The 19,291-nt window shown below is 32.0% G+C and overlaps 3 protein-coding genes across 5 annotated transcripts in view; 1 reads left to right on the top strand and 2 right to left on the bottom strand.

The window, feature by feature from the left end:
• The first annotated feature begins 556 nt into the window (after window positions 1–556).
• On the top strand, window positions 557–8,454 carry xmas (RRM_XMAS2 and SAC3_GANP domain-containing protein xmas). Its single transcript, XM_090108523.1, has 10 exons — window positions 557–854; window positions 927–1,136; window positions 1,476–1,588; window positions 1,798–1,894; window positions 2,243–2,395; window positions 2,760–2,877; window positions 3,121–3,303; window positions 3,622–3,709; window positions 3,853–4,088; window positions 4,547–8,454. The coding sequence occupies exons 1-10, from the start codon at window positions 772–774 to the stop codon at window positions 8,360–8,362; spliced, it is 5,097 nt and encodes a 1,698-aa protein (XP_089964649.1). The 5' UTR covers window positions 557–771; the 3' UTR covers window positions 8,363–8,454.
• Window positions 8,455–9,178: 724 nt separating this feature from the next.
• Window positions 9,179–10,269, bottom strand: LOC149903500 (zinc finger HIT domain-containing protein 3). Of its 2 annotated transcripts, none has more exons than XM_090109041.1 (3): window positions 9,964–10,269; window positions 9,750–9,892; window positions 9,179–9,559 (listed from the first exon to the last, which is right to left on the bottom strand). In XM_090109041.1, the coding sequence occupies exons 1-3, from the start codon at window positions 10,038–10,040 to the stop codon at window positions 9,390–9,392; spliced, it is 390 nt and encodes a 129-aa protein (XP_089965167.1). In that variant the 5' UTR covers window positions 10,041–10,269; the 3' UTR covers window positions 9,179–9,389. The 2 variants fall into 2 exon arrangements, with proteins under 2 accessions (XP_089965167.1, XP_089965166.1); XM_090109040.1 differs by having other exon boundaries at window positions 9,179–9,562; window positions 9,964–10,264.
• Window positions 10,270–14,719: 4,450 nt separating this feature from the next.
• The window catches only part of LOC149903498 (beta-glucuronidase), a 28,069-nt gene continuing 23,497 nt past the window's right edge, over window positions 14,720–19,291 (bottom strand). For both annotated transcript variants that reach the window (XM_090109134.1, XM_090109131.1), the window contains exon 14: window positions 14,720–14,900. In XM_090109134.1, the coding sequence (XP_089965260.1) occupies window positions 14,804–14,900 (97 nt within the window). In that variant the 3' untranslated portion in view covers window positions 14,720–14,803. The remainder of the gene's footprint in view (window positions 14,901–19,291) is intronic.

The following is a 19,291-nucleotide window of genomic DNA, read 5'->3' as shown; positions in this document are numbered from 1 at the left end:
TAGTTAAATATTTTTTTAAATGTGGAAAATTTCATTTTATTTTTTATTTTCTTTCTACTTGCAGATGGAAACGCGGCCTTGGACTTTCAAGCTGCTGTCTGTGCTGCTGTCAGACAGACTGTCGGACATTTCTTGCGGAAGTTTTCTTGCAGATGGAAACGTGGCCTTAGTATTTTGTATTTTGTCCATTTACGTCGGGAATAGTTTTACTTTTTTTTATCTTACAATAATTAGAATTATTTTTTGCATTATTTTTTTGAGTTCATAATTACATTTTTTCGTAATCTAAGATTTTTTCATAAAAACTATAATACTATTAATTTAATTACAATAAATTGAAACACTACGGTCTACTTTAAATGTAATTTATTGTCGAGTGGGTTATCCTTATATGAAATTATATAAATGAAAAATTAGTATTAATACTCGATTTCGATTTGATTATTACTTCGAATAAGGTCTTTGATTTAGTTGGATTTAGTTACAGACCATAGACAAATCCAGAAATTGACAAGCGAGTCGTGACATATCTAGATTCTAGTGTATTGTCTATGGTAGTGACTGACAACGCTTTGACAGACAACGGATTTTATTTTGTAAATGAAGCGTAATTTTTTAAAATATATTCTCTTATAATTGTAAGAATACATGATTATTCTAATATTTTATATTATACATGGCATTAAATTCTATAATTGTATGTGAACTAAATAACTTATTAAATATTGTTCGTGAATAAGGTTAGAACGACATTGAAATAATTTGGTAAACATGGAGCAGGATATATCTTCGAATACTAATAATAAATCGGAAGAAACAACAAGTAAAGAAGATGACAAGAAACCCTCAATCACGTAAGTCTTAATATCCGCAGTCTTGAGTATTTGGAAACCTAATGAGTATACATCATTTACTTAAATTTCAAGGTGTTCAAATGTTCCTGAAGGCTTATTTGATACATCTGCAGCGAAAAAACACTTTAGTAAGTTCGGCCGAGTGCATAGGATAAGACTCCTTCCTAAAAAACAAATGTGTGTGGTAGAATATGAACAGCCAAGCTCAATTCAGAGAGCTGTATTAAATGCAGGTGCCTATGATGGCTTCATGTTTGACGTCACACGGACTAAAGCACGAACGTAAGCATAATTTAGTTAAAATTATTTAACAATGTTCAATTCAATTCAATTCAATTTATTTTATAAATGGCAGTGCTGCGTTGCCACAATTTTGCCAATGTCATGTTGTGGATAGTTTTACATCTCATAGATTTATAAGAAACTGAAATGTATCAGTCAAGCGCAGATATCTACAACAGAAAAAATGACCTTGGTTACTAATCAATAAAAATGTTCTAATTGTATGCTGAGGGTAGGCTGAAAATTTAATACCACATGCTGACATTGTAAAGGTTTCATACTCAATTTGCTTGCAAGTAATTTAATTATGATAAGAAGAGTTCTTTTTGTTGATTGTAGTAGAAGAAGAAGTAAGAAGGATGATGATCCAGATTGGGTACCAGATTCAGATGTGGAGGAGGAGTTATCTGCTATGGGTGGAATATCCACATACAGAGTACCAAGACAAAAAGGTTAGTTTTTGATGAAACACTATTGTAATTATATTTTATACTGAATCAATAGTAGTTCAAATAAATTGATATTGGATAATATGTTCTAGGAATTATGTATGTATTCACAGTTTATTCATGTTGCTGTATTTGTCAGGATAAAATTATTTTAAATTATTATACTCTCCTATTTCTGTTAAATAATTAATTCTCCTTTTTATTTATTTCAGCTATGGAAATTGATTCACCTAGCAAAGTAACTCGAGTCAAAAAGCAACCCATTTTAAGGAAAAAAGTTGAGAAACCAATTAGGTCTATACCAGTACAGTAAGTTATTTGATTATTGTAAAGAATTTGTATTTAATTAGATGCATTTGTATAGTTAGGATACAGCTGATTTATTACCTATATTTATTCAACACTTGTTAATTCTTGTGTATTGGTAACCTGGGAGAGAAATTGCTTTTGTTATGAAAATATTAAAATAAAGTGCATGCTAATATATTAAAACGTTTGCACATGCTGTCCACTTATGGGTTTCCTCATCTGTACAAATGTGTGTGACGGGCATTAGTAACTTATTAAAAGTCTTTTATTTGCAAATCAAACATATTGTTCACTTATATTCCCAAAATAATGAATAACTAATAATTATATGAATCGTTATAATTTCAGGCCTCCCCAAGTGAGTGGTAGAGAATCACCAGTGATTGTAACTGCACAAACCACATTGAATACAACAGAAGCAGCGTTAGAGCTTCACCAACTGCGCTCTAAGGTGTCTCTAACGCCTGACGAGAAATGGAGGATATTGGACGCACGAGACAGGTATGTTTAGTAATGTTGTTCTATATGCAATACTGTAATAGCGTTAAAATGTATTGCATCTAGTCAAAGGTGGCTTGATAAAAAATTTAATATAGTTGGAATTTTATGATTGTTCTTTAAATTTTTACATCTAAGACAGAAATATGTGCTACTATAAATAGTAAAGCGTACTCAATTCTGAATATCACTTTCTCATCATATTCATAGACAAGTAAATGTTATTATATGTATAAATAGTTTTATTTTTCTAATATGTACATACTCTGACCATATTTTGATATTTTCAACAAAGTTGAGTAAGTTATTCTTTTTTTATATTACCATGCAAATAATTTTTTTTAAATAAATAAATTGATTGTTACAGAATACTAAGATCATGGGGAGGTGCTGGTTCAAGGGTGAAAGCTGGTGGCGCAACAATAGGGACATGTCCCGATATGTGTCCAGAGAAGGAATTATTGCATAGACAAGCTGAACACCAGGTTCGCTCAATAATTAAATGTTTTTATTATTTTCATGGAATACATTTTAGTTTTTACTATCTTAATTATTATTAATACTTTATTGAAATTAATTCAAAACAAATATGTTTTATATTTTTGAAATATGTACATAGTTTAGATTTGATTAGTAAAATTCAAAATTGTGTAGAGTCCATTTTTCAGAATATTTTAGGAATCCTAACTTGGTATAATAATCACTTACTTCATAATGCATCCTTACAGGTGATGACGCTTGAAACAATAGTTGATTCTGACGGTTTGTTAGAACCATGGCGGGCAGTTAAACAATACAGTAGGAGTTCAGCCGACCAGGAGATACCAATGTGCTACGAACTGCGGCCCGCGGCTGTGCTAATGCGGACTTGCGCCTATTTGTTACATGAAATCGCTGATACTACACGACAGGTAAAATCTAGTGGCATTAGCAAGTTTACTTATTTTTTTTCATAAGGTTTAAATGATGGTTACACTATTAATAGTTGTATTATAACATTAAAGTTTTTAATATTTCTGTACTTTTAGTTCGACTTTGTATTATAGTATATTCACAATAATATATAATTTAAAATGTATAAAATTTAAAGTCAATGGCTAATAATTCCATAATTTTGTCTATATTAGTTACACATAAATTATTTCAGTTGGTGCTTACTACATAACACATATTCGATTCCAATATATTATATGTATTATTTTTTCTATGCATTATTTTTTCGTTCATAGGTGGGCCTCGCTGACTGGTTCCACTTCATGTGGGATAGACTGAGAGGCATTCGCAAAGATATAACACAGCAGGCTCTGTGTTGTGCAGGTAATTGTAATAAACATGTTTGGTATAGCAAAATATGATTGAAATGCCATTATGGTTACATTAATAGTTAATTATTTTTTATACATGCTGCCTGTTGACGTTTTACATGATTATTGTTAAAAAACATTATATTATGTTTCTAGATACAATTCATCTAGTTGAGATGTGTGCAAGGTTCCACGCTCACTGTGCGGCCCGTTTGGCGGATCTTGAGCACACACAATTCGATCAAAAGTTGAACACAGACAATCTTACCAAATGCCTGCAAACCCTTAAGCACATGTATTCTGATGTCAGACTAGAGCAGAAGCCGAGGGAGGCAGAGTTTAGAGGATATATAGCACTACTGAATCTTGGTGATGCTAATTTTTGGTGGGAGGTAAGAATCAAGCATTATTCTAATCCCTACTAATATTATAAATGCGAAAGTAACTCTGTCTGTCTGTCTGTCTGTTACGCTTTCCCGCTTAAATCTCTCTTCCGATTTTGATGAAATTTAGCACAGACAATCTTTAGACTCTGAGAAAGAACATAGGCTACCTTTTATTGCGAAATATGTAGGTACCACGGGCGAAGCCGGGGCGGACCGCTAGTAATTAACTAAAAATAAAAATAAAAAAGAGTTTATTTTCTCACATCACATAAAATAAGTTTACACATTTTCAGTAAATATAAATAAGTTATAATAAGTAATTCAAGCCAAAGTTTTACTGGCATAATGCTTCCCAACAAGTTAAAAAAATACAATTATTATCAGTCAGTAGCAGAATGCTAAAATAATTTTTGCTTAGCTTAATACTCATTTCTGTTTGACTTAAATTCTTCTTTTTATTACAGATTAAGCAACTACCCAATGAGATACAAAAATCAGAACCTATCATTTTTGCTGTGAAAGTGTTCACGGCGCTAGACAACAATAATTACGTACGATTTTTCCGCCTAGTCCGTGATGAAGCGACTTACCTTCAAGCGTGTGTACTCTTACGCTATTTCAACGATGTACGAGCCAGAGCTCTAGCGAGAATTGTCAAGGCATATGCCCCTAGAGGAGGTTCAAAATTCCCCGCCGATGATCTAATGAATTCCCTTGCTTTTGAATCAATTGACAGTATGAAGTCATTCGTTAACCATTATGGCTTACGTTTCTCTAAAAATGACTTTGAACTCACAGTTATTTTAGACCGCAATCAATTCATTGAAGATAGTGATCCTTACCCTATAGCAAGAGCGCGCAATCTTATTGAATCTAAGCGAAAAAATTCCGTAGCAGAAATTATATCTGGTGGTAATCTACCGAAATACGATTATAAAAATCACACCTTACATACTAGTTTTAATTCAGATGGCAGATTAAAAGAATCCTCATTGACAGCTGCGGATCTTGGTTACAATACTATAAACGATAGTAATAAAGATATAACATCGTTAAAAATGGAATTACAAAGGCTTAATAACAACAAAGGTGGAAAGAATGTATTTATAACCGATAAAGTATTAGAAAGTAAAAAAGTTATTACTGCCAAATCAGTCTCACCAAAGCCACCATCTGTTTTCGTTCCAACAAATAAAACTAATGGTGAAAAAACTTATTCTTTTCAACCAGCTATTCCTATCGAATTGCCAGAAATAATCAAGGCATCGCCGGAAAAACTAATTGACGACAATGTTAAGAGCGCATTTAAGTTTTCTGAGCCACAGAATACCGAAACATCTGGTAAATCAAATTTATTTATGTCTTCCATTAATAAAAATGTTTTTAATACCAGTTTTGTGCCTAACAATAACAAAGCTTCTGAAATGAAAGACAAAGCAACTCCGCAAAATATCTTCAAAGCAAATCAAAATGATACTGTTTTCAAAAAACCATTAGGAGCTTCAGTGTTTGCTCAACCTGCATTGCACCAAGAAAATGAAGGTAAAACATTGAGTAAGAATTTGTTTGCCAATGCGAATACTAACGTTTTTGCTAAGAAAGATGAACAACCAAATAAAAACATTTTTGCAAACACGCAAAATTCCAGCTTATTCAGCAAACCTGCAGATGTAACTACCAATATTTTCGCAAAGTCTATATCAGAATATAAGTCAAGTGATCCATCAAATGTATTTCGCACATTTGCAAATCCAACCACAGATGTAAATATCTTTTCTAAAGGAATTGATAAACCTGCCTCAGTTTCAAATGGTGAAACTGGTACATTATCTCCTGGAACTTTATTTAAACAGGCAAATGATCCATTCAGTACACAAAATAAGAAATTTTCTGTTTTTCAAAGTAAAAACCAAACAGTAGCCGAAAATATATTTAATACAGTAAAGCCAACTCAGGCAGATGACGTTTACGAGTTCCATGATAATGATTCGAACAGCCAAAACGCAGATCAAATGCAACAACAAATGGTGGAAAAACAAATACAAGAAGAAGTGCGAAAGGAACAAGAAAGAATACGAATTGAGGAAGAAAGACGGAAAGAGTTAGAAATAAAGCAAGAAGAATTAAGACGAGAAGAGGAGAAACGTAAGCAAGAAGAAGCAAGGCGTAAACAAGAAGAGCTAAAAAAAATGGAAGACATGCGGAAAAAAGAGGAACAAAAGAAACAGGAGGAACTTAGAAAAAAACTAGAAGAAGAACGTCAAACAGAATTAAAAAGAAAAGCTTTAGAACAAGAAAGAGCTTTTAAGGAAAAAGTGGAGAAAGAGTCTCAAGAAGTTCATGAGGAGCTTATAAAAGAAGTAAATGCGGAAACTGTTGAAGGCCTTCTAAAAGAGGAGTTGGAAAAATTAAAAAATCTTGTTGCTGATGCAAAGAAGATTACTGATGAAATATTTTCTGAATTGTTGGAAGAAACATGTAATACTGAACTTAAAGCTGAAATTTTCTGGACTAAGAAAGTTATGAAGAAATGGTTTCATGTTTGGAGAAAGCAAATAATTCGTAATTTTAAAAGACGACGTCTCCTTGAAGATACACCAGTTTGGTTAACTGATAAGACACCATTGGAAGAAGCCAAATCTCTAAGAAGGCTCTCTGAGAAGGTGGCTTTAGCTCGAATGAATGCTTTCCACAGAGGTTATAAATTTAATGGAGAATTAAAAGAAATACCACAACCACAGCCCTACAATATTGTCGATATAATAAGATCCCCACTTCTAAAACGTATGAAATATATTAATTATCCCTACGATAAATGCTTTTTCTGGAAAACCACAATCGTGTCGCCTGGTGCATCTAAATGGTTCTGTAAGAAAATAGAAATACAAAAGTGGTTAATTGATGCATTTAAACTGAAGGGTAGTGAAACGATGGAAAATTATATACATGCGGAAAAACATACATGGAATAATTTAATGGACTTTGCTACATCTGTAACTTTAATAAATCAAGAAAACCCTCTCAATACTGGTGATGCTCTTGAAGGAACCAATGGAATAATATTTTACATGTGTAATGATATTTATGACATAAAGAGCATAGAAAATATTTTAAATCAAAAATACCCCTACCACACGGTCCCTATAGCTATAATAACAACACAAATAAACAACACAATATTCCAAAATGATCTTCAAATGAAGTTATCCACATATGTAAAGACTAATATTATATCGGATTTTAGAATATATGTAGTTGATTCGACAAATGTAGCAAATTCTCTAGACATTTATACAAAAAGTGCATTAAAGTGGTTAGCTAAAAGATGTCCAAAACCACCACCACTCGAAATTGATTCCTTGAAATCTATTTGTCAAAGATGTCTTGGAAATGAAATCTGGCATAGATTAAAGACAGATAATGATACAAGGACACAAGATGTAATGAAGGACATTCAAAAGCTAGTACAATATTATAATATTGCTGTTGATAAATTGACGAACGTTATTACAGATGAGGATCTTTTCAACTATCCATCATTCCCAGTGGAATTTAAGGGTTATTTAGATAGCACATCGCCATATCCTAAGCCATATGAATTTATTCCTAGCAATGTAAAACATGCTGATAATGTAACTGCTGTTAAAAATATTATGAATAACTTAAAACTGAGTGTTCCGAACACGACACCGTCTCCAAAGAGCGATCTTAACATGCAGGATCAAGTTCGTCAGTATTGTAATCAGATAGGTTGGTTTGAGAAACCAGAGACAGTGACTTGTAACGTTGTGTCGCTTTTGCCACAAGAGTTCATTGATAATAATATACCATGTGATCAATTAATAGACTTTTTTGAACAATATAATGTAGTTGATATTGTCAATATAATTGTATATGATAAAATGAACATTCTTAAAAATTTTGGAAATCAGTATGTCATGTATGATAAAACAGTAATGGATGACTACCATAATGTAAACTGGTTATATGATATTGATCTAATAACTTCCCTGAAACATAAGACTGTTGAATATGAAGATAATTTGGATTATTTCATACAAGCGAAACGTCGTAAATTGAATGAACCTAAAGAACTTCTGCAATTGGAAGATAAGGACTATAGTATGGTTGAAGAATCTATACAAGCCGCAGATAAAAGTATATTAGAATGCACTAAGCGTAAAAATGTTGTGATAGAACTTGAAAAAGAGCTTGATGAAAGAAAAAAGAAATCTGAAGAGTTGGAAAATTTGCTGAGAGCAGCCCTTAATAATGTTTAGTCATAACGATTATGATCCTAATCTTTTTGATGTATTGTTAGATATTATTGTAATGCATGGCAAATAATTGAATAAATGGATTTTTTTATATATTTACGTTTTTTATTTACCTCTATGTATAATATTAATATTGAAATCAGCTAAGTAATTTTACTTTAGAATAAAGCAGCGCCATTATTTATTCAATTTGGTAGAGGCCTTATTCTGATGATGGATGATAAATAGAAATGAGTCATGAGAGTGTAAATCAAGCACTATCTGCTTTCGAATAGACTAAAATAAATACATTTTTTAAATATTCTCTTTTACTCAAGAACAAATGACATAAAATACAATGAATAAGAACAAATGTTACATTTCAAAGTATACAGTATATTTTTTTATAATCTATCACAAAGAACTGACTCCCAAATTTTTTATTGAATTGAAACTTTAAAGAAATCTAGAAAGCCCTCTACATGTAAAGTTAAGAACTGTTAGCTACAATAACAATATTGACTAAAAACCTAACACTAAGTTCCAAAAACAACTTAAATAAATACAATTATTGTAAAACATAATAATCAAAACATATATCTGTGACTGCCCAGGACTGTATATCAGTAATGCAGTTATGGGCAGGCTGCGGCTGGTGTCCCACAACACAATATTAATGTTCATGTAAGCCTCCTAGAAGACCAGGTATCTTCATTCTGATGGTACCCGTGAATTATGTAGAGATACAGCCACATATTGGATATTATGTAGTAGTAACAGGATAATTTCCAATGATATTGAGAGGAAATAAATAGAAATTAGGAAGGTCAAAAACAAAAGCAAAGTAAAATGAGCTTTATTAAAAATTATATAGTTGTTGCATTCACAATTATTACAGTAGAACACCGATTATCCGAATTAATTGAGACTGGGGTCAATTAGAATAATCGAAGATTCGGATAATCAGACATAAAGAAAAACAAACTGTTCAAACAAACATTTTCTTAAATCAGCATTCTACTGTAATTACTAAAATATTATTTTTATTTATTTAGTCCTCACACCTTTGTACAACATTAAGGCAAGCATCAACAAATTCAGTAAATATAGGTTCTTGCATATATTTCCTCATTAAGATATCAGGCTGAGGACATTTATCTAACTCTTCTAATATTTCTCTAACATGGGGATTTTCCAAACATCTTCTCAATTCTGGTGATTCTTCTGAAACAAGAATAGTGTTTTTATTTAAAAAAAATATTGATAAAGCAGTTACTTACCTTATAAATTTTTATTAAATGGTTTTATTGGTTTTTTAGTTCTTAAAATTATAAAATGAAACATGATCTAAATTAATATTTTAACAACTATTCTAATTATACAGATGTGGATACATAAATAGGAAATTTACCAAGCAATTTAAGTTTATCTACTGGAACTGTGTCTTCTGTAGGAAATTCATATGTAGGGGTGGTCTCTTTTGGGGTTTCCTCTGGAATGTTGGGTGGTGAACATGACGACTCTTTGTGGAGTTTGCAACAGTTTACCGAACAACTATAAAAGGCATACAGGGTTAGACAGAATATAATTTATCAGCATACAGGAATTTACACAATAATACTTACTAAGGTTGTCTACATGTGGGACATTTATATTTTGGTAAACTCCCACACTCGATACAGGTTGGAATTACCATTTTCATGATAGTATTTATTACAAGTAACTTAAAATTACAAACGGCCGACACGTCACACTATTTTTAAGGTGTATTTATTTCAGGAAAAATCAAAACAAACAACATGCTTTAGATCAAAGCTGTTATGACATATGACAATCGACAATGACATTGACCAATGACCATTGTCGTTTGTCATATATTTCTGACATTTGTAATTTTAAAATGCTACCCGGAAAATTCAGCATGTGGCGAATTTCGGAACTAATGCTAATATAAAACGATAAAACTTTATTACATAAGTAGTTGTTCCGCGCGGTTTCACCCGCAATCCGCATTGCTCCGCTCCTGTTGGTCTATGATGATATATAGCCTAAAGTCTTCCTCGATAAATGGGATATAGCTAACATCGAAAGAATTTTTCAAATCGGACCAGTAGTTCCTGAGATATGCACGTTCAAACAAACAAACAAACTCTTCAGCTTTATAATATTAGTATAGATACATATTTTGATTTGATGATTTTATAAATGTTTGGGTGTGTTGTTTGGTGCTGTTCACAGTGTTGCTATACTTTTTCCCCATCATTTCCCCATTTACAATCTTTTATTTCTAATCGTTCTTATACATCGAGATAGTATGTACTACGTACTAGAGAGGCCATCGCTACTACACTCTCTTTAACACGAGCTAGAGGTAAGAATCACAAGTCTCTTTAGTCTGTGTCGGACTGTGCCCCCCGCTTGCCGCGTCAACACGTGTTATTGCTCTGTTCAAAATGCCTTCGTGTTTGCTTAGATATTGTTTTAACAGTTCCCATAATACAAACAAAGCCCGAGGAGTGACTTTTCACCAGTAAGTTTCCTTATTATGAGTAAGTCATGCATTTTACTAATATTGTTATCATTTTGCGAAAAATCACCACGCGTTCTGCGTTTCGATTTTTCATAGACTAACAGCACAGACGTGACACTATCGATGAGTCTGTTAAAAAAATGTAACTGGATTTTTTTAACTATGTATATACAATATCTACTAGGAAAGATTACCGTGGTGTAGTACCTAAATATTTATACTTTTACCCGACTACGCAAAGTAAAACGGTAGGTTATATTAAGTAATATTTATTTATTTACCTATTTTTATTTATTAAAAAAAGGTTAATCAACAGTTGTTCCAATAGGATTTATAAATTATTATGCACAACAATTACAAATAATTTGGAAAATCCAAAAGTGCACGCCTCATAATTTTTTTTAATAAATATTTATTAATTATTATTTTTGTTTATTTAATAACAATCAAACCACATCGAATCAGACCCTGAAAAATGAAAGGGTTCTATTCCTGAGCATACTCAAGCGTAAGAGAAAAAAAAAGACTCGATTAGTAAAGTATTTCGGTCGCTATCGTGTTAACAAGAAAAAGGATCCGCACATACAGACACACGGACGTCCAAGACAGAACTTTTTTAAACTGTTTTTTAACTAGTTTAAATAACAAAAATGACATCAAAAATATCATGAACGTTAAAAATAGTGTTTTTTCTTAATATGTGTGTGTATGTATTATCTTACAAGTGCAATGTATGATACATAAAGACATTTTAAGTTTGAAAAATCAGATGTTTTGCGCGAAGTGACAGTAGTACCCACCTCAACGCTTCGCTTATGAGGCGTGCAATAAACACAACATTCACAGAAACTAATACAGTAAAAGTTCCTTAATCGCGCTTCCTTTATTCGTGTTTTCACTATTCGCGGATTAAAAAAATGCGACCCAATTTCTATATTCACGACTAAAAATTTTTTTTATTCGCGGATTTAATAAGTACTTACATACATAATAATAAAATTATTCCATAAGGTATCTTACCCAATATCCTTGTCAAATGGACTAATAAGAAAGTAAAATAGATCTTATTACAAGTTTGCCTAAAGTACATAATATTACGTTCTTAAAATATGATATCGCCGAGGCCTTTGACACAAGCCGCCTTTGTCGCAAGCCACCTCTGCGGCGATTGATGTTTTTGAGAATTTAAATAAACAGAATGGAAGCAACTTTATAACTCAATAAATAAAGTATATTTTTAAATGTAGTTCCGTTTATAGTAAAAGCCGCTTTGCGTATTTATTGTTTCGTCTTTCACATTCGTTACAAAAATTGTGATCGAGTAAGGGGGCGTCCATAAATTACGTGAGGTGTTTTTTAAAATTTTCTGCACCTCCCTCCCCCCCTGGTGAGATGTCGTGAGAATTTATTCAACCCCTCCCCCATCCTCGAATCTCACGTGAGATTTTTCAAAATGTGAGTTTCTTATACGTAAACGCCATCAACATTGAATCATCGTATCCATTTAATTAGGGCTATTATAAACCAATACTCCAAAATTCGATTACATCATGAAGCAAAAACTGATAAAACTATTGATTACTACACAAAACGACAAAAGCTTACTAAATTTATATTATTTAAAGGAAATTAAAATACATAGTTTAATATAAAATCCTCGTTTTATTAATTCCCTAGTATCAGTACCACCAGATAGTACCGAGTAAACAGATTGCACAATGTGTCGCATCTGCACGCATTGCTTAATCTTTGAACTTGAAGCCACGCCTCGCTCGTTCCACACGTACCCCACCACATCGGCCGCGCGCAATGTTTTTGTTTGGAATAACCCCTCTAGTAGTACATATATCTCGATGTTCTTATACCATTTTTTAAACTCAAACGACCTAAATTTTATACAATTTCTAAAGATGGAGTAATTTCCTGAAAGTAAGAAGATCAGTTTAACGGTTTTTTTTTAATCCCTAAAACAGGAGATTTTTGCGTCGGTACAGCGTCGGTTCATATCACAAGTCACAACCCCCGACAGTGCAGTATAATATTATCTTATATATAAAATTCTCGTGTCACAATGTTAGTCTGCATACTCCTCCGAAACGGGTGGACCGATTCTCATGAAATTTTCTGTGCATATCGGGTAAGTCTGAGAATCGGCCAACATCTATTTTTCATATGTACCACGGGCGAAGCCGGGGCGGACCGCTAGTTAATTTATATTATACTTGTGTGTTGTGACTTGTGACACGTATGACTAGAAAAAGATTACACAGATTCTTGTCGTGGTAACATGCTATTCAAAATTAATGTTTCACGATTTATCTACATTCTTCACTTCATTGCAAGAAGATTATATCTAATACACTGGAGATTTCAGTATGAACATTTATTAATCATGTTTCAGTCTGATTTCCTAGCTAATAAATTCTAAAATAAATAATAAATATGTACCGACGATTTATTATACGAATTTTATGCCGTAAACAATGCCATATGTAATGTAATCTATTCAAAGATCAAGGAAGTATAAAATATTGTAAATATGGGATGGTGGTTAGATTAAAATAAAAAAAGAAAACATTGTTTTTGTACTTTATTTACACACTTTTCTAAGAACTATTTACATATTATATCGATTTATATTCACTTTTAAGATGCAAGGATAAAAAGGTTTCTCAAAAAAAATTATTATGCTGTTACAAGGCTGTTAATTACTTGATGCATTGTGCATAGCATATCATTAAAAATAATATAAACCAATATGACATAATAATTGAGAACAATATAGTATATATTCTTCACAATATTCTCTATGTGAAGTTTACTGGCACTCAGTCGCATAAAAGATGAACACGACAGCAATTTTTCTATAGCATTTACAAAGCTTTAATTTTAAATTCAAATTGTGGGATACAGGTCATATTATTTTTCATAATTATGAATAATAGGGACGGAATTTGGGGACGGATGGATTTTTTTATTATTTTCTGTATATAGGGGCAAGTAAAGTTTAAGAACTGACAATATAAATGCATCATATTAATTTTACATTAATTTAGAAGCGATTACAAAAATAATAGTAGGTGGGTTCAACCTTAAATTAAAAACTAAATGCTTCAATGTTATTATTCCTTTCGGTAACGTCCATTAGCCGTTAACATGTTCACATTTTAAATATAATTATAACGGTTATTTAATATTTTATTTTCTATTACGAAGATAAATCTTAATTCTAGTTCACATACAATTTCACAAAAAACTAAATTGTACATAAGTGTGCCTACGTTACATTTTAAAATTATTTTGAAACTACATCATACACAACGGATAATAATTTTAATACGTTTCTTATAAATAAATTCAAGTAATGTTTATATATCTGTGAAATAAATTCATTATGACCGTTGCTTAACAATGTCAAGAAACAAAATAAAATGTGGCAGTGATACTAACGAAACACTCAATTAATTATTAATTGCATTGTAAATAATTTAAGGCGCTTGGCCAAAAACTACAAACGGAACAAAATTAAAATTCTCTACAAATGTGATCACTAAACCTTACGCATCCGTTCGTTAGCCATGAATGAGCCAAGTTTAACGTTTCATAGAGTAGGTTTAACGTTATAGAGTGGATTGTCTATTGCTCATGCACTGTTGGTCTATACTCTATGGTTACTTCTCTATGGGCGTATTCAGAAAGAAAGCTTGAAACTTATAAGCGCTTATCGGCGCTTGTCATGTTCATATATTTTCCTGTCAGTGCTGGTAACCCGCGCAGGAAAATATATGAACATGACAAGCGCCGATAAGCGCTTATAAGTTTCAAGCTTTCTTTCTGAATACGCCCTATAGCTCCTTCGGGTTGACTATACTCTATGGTCGCTATTATCTATGGTTCATTAGGTTCATATACGGCTGGTTTATGGTCACTGTTGTCTATAGCTCCTCATGTACAGGCGGTTTATGGTCGCTGACGTAGTATTGAAGTTCTGGTGGTGGCGCGCCCGACTCAGCAGCAGCAAGCGCGAGGTACCTGGTGTATTAGTATATTTTAGTTTATTATAATTTTATTGTTGAATTCACACGTGTCAGAAGTGAAACTTCTTCGGCAAGTTTATAAGATACCAAATTCGTCGCCTCTCCATGGTATTGCTATGACACGATTATTTCGCTTCTTTGCCTTTCTCCCCCTGGTTGCGTGGCAGATATCACTGTACACCTTATACTCGGATTTTAAATTAGATAAAGTAAACTGACAGCAGCTAATGTCACTTTGTAAAATAATGTTGCCACATTTAAAGTAATAGTGAGGAATTCAGTTCTCATTCAATCAGATGAGTGAACAATGACTGTGAATAGTTCATCATTTCAAACTATAAAATAACATTATTTCTGATTATAATATATAAAGCTACATAAGATATAAGTTACTAGTAGAGTGTAATTATAATCATTTTTTTATTTTTATTGTTACGCTGTTTACGTTATTGTTTTTGTAATTTTTTCGTTAATTGTAACTAATTACGTTGTGTTTGTTGTCATTGTTGTGTTTATTTGATGTTATATTCTTACAAACTAAATATTCACTAGACGATCGATTCAATTTCATTCATTCCCGATTTTCAATCATTCACTTTGTGACAACGCTATTTTTATTTCATCAAAAACTGACAACACAGAAAACGTCAGTTTACTTTATCTAATTAAAAATCCGAGTATAGACTTAGATCATTAAGTAATGGATAACACTCGCAGGCGTTTCCCCTTTTGCCGAGGTATAAGATTATTTTCATCGAAAAATCTTATCCTTTCATAAAAACTACTTGCGTAATCGATTACAAGCACTCTGCGTATTCGTAAAACGTCGAACGGACGTCTGCGAGTGCTCCGCTAAAAATGCCGTTTTGTACTGTCAAGTCTTGCAGAAGCAATTCAAACATGTCGAATATTAAAAAAGATGGAATAACCTTTCATTTGTGTATATTTTTTTATTTTTTTAACGTACATTTCTAATAAAATGCAATTTCTAATAATCGTCGATGTATCGTTTAGCGATATGATCAAGAAAAATAATCGAGTCATGTTTACTCGATCATTGATGCGGCCCCACGAGACTATCATGGAAAGAAAATATACAAATTTAATCTTTATGAACTAGGAGATAAAGTTGAATTTAAAACGCCTTAATGAACCGCATTCCTTACGAGACTATCTTGCAAAGAAATACAAATTTAATCTTTATTACCTAAGTGATAAAGTTGAATTTAGAACGCGATATTGAACCCCACTCCACATGACTATCTTGGAATGAAATACAAATTTAATCTTTATTATCTTAGTGATAGTTGAATTTAAAAACTCGTCGCTTAAAAGGTCGTAAATTTTTACGACTTTCGTGACACAAATTATTTTTGTGAATGTGTGATTATGTTTCATTGTGTTTCATCAGTGTGAGTTACCCTCCCCGCACCAAAATCAGCAGAAAGTTTAGTTAGAACATTTGCCAGCGTACTCCATCCATTACTTAATGATCTAAGAGTATAGATCATTAACTATTATAGTCCTTTTCACCTATGATGATTCCTGTGACACTTCATCGTGTTCCGAATTACGTATTTTATGTTTAAAACGCCAAAATAATTTTAGTGCATAATATTTTTATTTTATGGCGGAATTATTACCAAAAATATTAAAATGAAACATCTTAAGCTTATAAATCAAAAACAGTATTGTTTAGTTTAATATAATGAAAAATAAAATAAAATAACACAAAAATTTAATACCTACGCAATTCATGTACCTACATGAAATGGATCGTTGAAAAATCATAGAGTTGGAAAATCATATAATCGGCGCCCATCTTGTGATCGTTTGTCAATCGAGTGAATCGTCTGTACGAGTGCGTCAGCCTTGTATACAAGTTGCATTTTTATATTGATACTTTACGTGGTATTCTGTTATTGTTACTAATTGTTATTGTTGACTTTTTGTTGCTGTTGTTTGCTAAGTTTCCTTAGATAATTGTTGGCGAAATGCCGAAAAAACTAATTTTGGTACTTTATTAAAATCGATTTCATTTCCATATAAAATATTATCGATTATCAGAAACAATTGATATGATTTCAGTAAAGACATCTCTACACGTGTCAAAAATCGATGTGTCACAGGAATCATCTTAGGTGGAAAGGACTATAATGATCTAAGCTGTACACTGATAAGGCCGCCCTTTGTGCTATTGTTTTATATGCTATTCTATTATCCCTTCTCGCCGCGGTCGTGCTGTCGTGCAGACGTATTTTTAGTTTCATTTTATTACGCACTAACTTTGTATGAACGAGATGCCACTACAGCGCTCTCCTCCGCCGTCTACGTCTACGACACCAACGTTCACGTCGTTGTGGTCCAAGAGCAAAAGCCAACTTGATTCTGGTTCAAATATGAGCGTACTAGACTCGGATACTGACAGAAACATCCCACTGCGGAAACCGAAAAGAAAACGCATAGACCAATATGATGAAATAAAAAACCTAAAAGAAGATATTATGAATATGCTTTCTTCTTGGAAATCAGAGCAAGAAGACAAGATTACGTCAATATTTACCACAGTTAATTTATTAAAAGACGAATGCAGTGATATAAAAAAATCGATTCAATATATGTCTGACAAGTACGACGAGGTTCTAATTAAATTAACAACGGTTGAGGAAGAATTAAAATCAAAACAAAAACAAATAAATGATATGTGTCAAACAATTGAGAGCATGGAATCCTCGCAAAAATTAACCAGCCTAGAAATTCGGAACATTCCTGTCAAAGAAAAAGAAACAAAACAGGATTTGGTGAACTCGGTTTTGGCCATTGCGGAAACCCTTAAATGTCCATTAGTAAAATCACAGATAAATAATGTGCACCGAACTGGAAAAAGTACCGCATCTGAGAGACCCATATTGCTTAGTCTTGTATCCATTCTCACCAAGGAGGAGATATTACATAACTATAAGAGATTTAACAAAGAGAGTAGAAGCTCAAAACTAAATACCACCCACATAAATATTACCGGCCCACAGAAGCAAATCTTTATATCAGAATCATTATCAACCAGAGCCAAGAAACTCTTCTTTCTCACCCGTGAATTTGCTAAGAAAAATAATTATTCATTTTATTGGACAGTTCGAGGTATTATCTACATCAAAAAGGAAGAAGGTTCGCCAGCAATACGTGTTGATAACGAGTGTACACTGAAAAATCTGAAACAAAAGTGACTATTTTCTATGTGTATAAGAAATTTTGTGCAGTGGCTCCCGTTTTGTTCTTTAGTTCGTATTAAGGGACTCCTAATTATTAGCTTATTTTTAATTTTATGTAAACAAATCTTACAAAACACACACATTAAACAAAACTTTATTCACTTAAACAAGACAATATCAATATTGGAATTCTCTTCACATAAAGTAATTAAGTTACCAATACTATCATATTTTATATCTAAGTATTTTCTTATTCTTCGTATGCATATAATATACAAATTATATTTTTATAATATATTATTATATATAATAAGTAATCAAACAAAAGTTATAAATATGCACATTATATATCCCAATTATCACATACTTTTTACAAAATTGTTAACAAAATTATTAAGTAAAAAATTTATAATAAATATTATCGTTAATCACTTGTACCACACAACATCATACGATACTAGATGGCCTACCGTATCCTTTCTGATTAATTTTAATATTCTACAGCTAATGAGAGGGTACTTCAAAAACTTATTGTTCTTTGGTTCGTATTTTAATCTTTATAAGGTTAAACAAATAATCCTTGTCCGTTCTTTATATTTCATGCATACAAAGCTTAACAAAGCTATACTTACTTTTTCTATATTTAAAACTAAGTTAAATCTCCTGCTCAAATTCTCAAAAAATAACAATGTGTGATTTTATACAAACATGTGTGCTTGATGATTTAGATAATAACATGAATCCAAGTGCAGTATACAGTGACCCGGAATCTTGTTGCAGCAAAATACGTAAGAATTCATATTTAAAAATATTAACGCAAAACATTCGTAGTTTGAGTGCTAACTGGGATAATTTGCTTCTATTGTTGTCGAGATTTAATTTTGTATTTGATATTATAGTTTTAACAGAGTGTTGGTTGTCTTGTAATAATATAATTCCTACCTTGAATGGTTTTAAATCGTTTGCAAATACAAAGTATTTAAATCAGAATGATGGTTTAACTATTTATGTACGTGAAAATGTTATGTCAATACTTCTTGAAGAACCGGATTTTTCTGAGGCAAATTGCTTAGTACTAAAGATGGGGAGTGATACAGCTCTTATAGCCATTTATCGTTCCCCAAGTTTTAAAAATATTCATAATTTTATTAATTCATTGCATTCGATCGTAAATAAA

This window comes from Colias eurytheme, chromosome 13 (genome assembly GCF_061535395.1).
Source record: "Colias eurytheme isolate Ceu_HAF_F1 chromosome 13, ilColEury1 Martin Lab GWU primary, whole genome shotgun sequence".
Taxonomy (NCBI): domain Eukaryota; kingdom Metazoa; phylum Arthropoda; class Insecta; order Lepidoptera; family Pieridae; genus Colias; species Colias eurytheme.
This window is presented reverse-complemented; position numbering and strand designations above follow the sequence as displayed.

Bases quoted from the DNA above. Each gene is read 5' to 3' on its own strand.
- LOC149903500 (XM_090109040.1), bottom strand. From the start codon at position 10,040: ATGAAAATGGTAATTCCAACCTGTATCGAGTGTGGGAGTTTACCAAAA. The intron at 9,893-9,963 runs GTAAGTATTATT...TGCCTTTTATAG, and splicing joins CCCACATGTAGACAACCTTA to TTGTTCGGTAAACTGTTGCA. The intron at 9,563-9,749 runs GTAAATTTCCTA...TTCTTGTTTCAG, and splicing joins AGATAAACTTAAATTGCTTG to AAGAATCACCAGAATTGAGA.
- xmas (XM_090108523.1), top strand. From the start codon at position 772: ATGGAGCAGGATATATCTTCGAATACTAATAATAAATCGGAAGAAACA. The intron at 1,589-1,797 runs GTTAGTTTTTGA...TATTTATTTCAG, and splicing joins CAGAGTACCAAGACAAAAAG to CTATGGAAATTGATTCACCT. The intron at 3,304-3,621 runs GTAAAATCTAGT...TTTCGTTCATAG, and splicing joins TCGCTGATACTACACGACAG to GTGGGCCTCGCTGACTGGTT.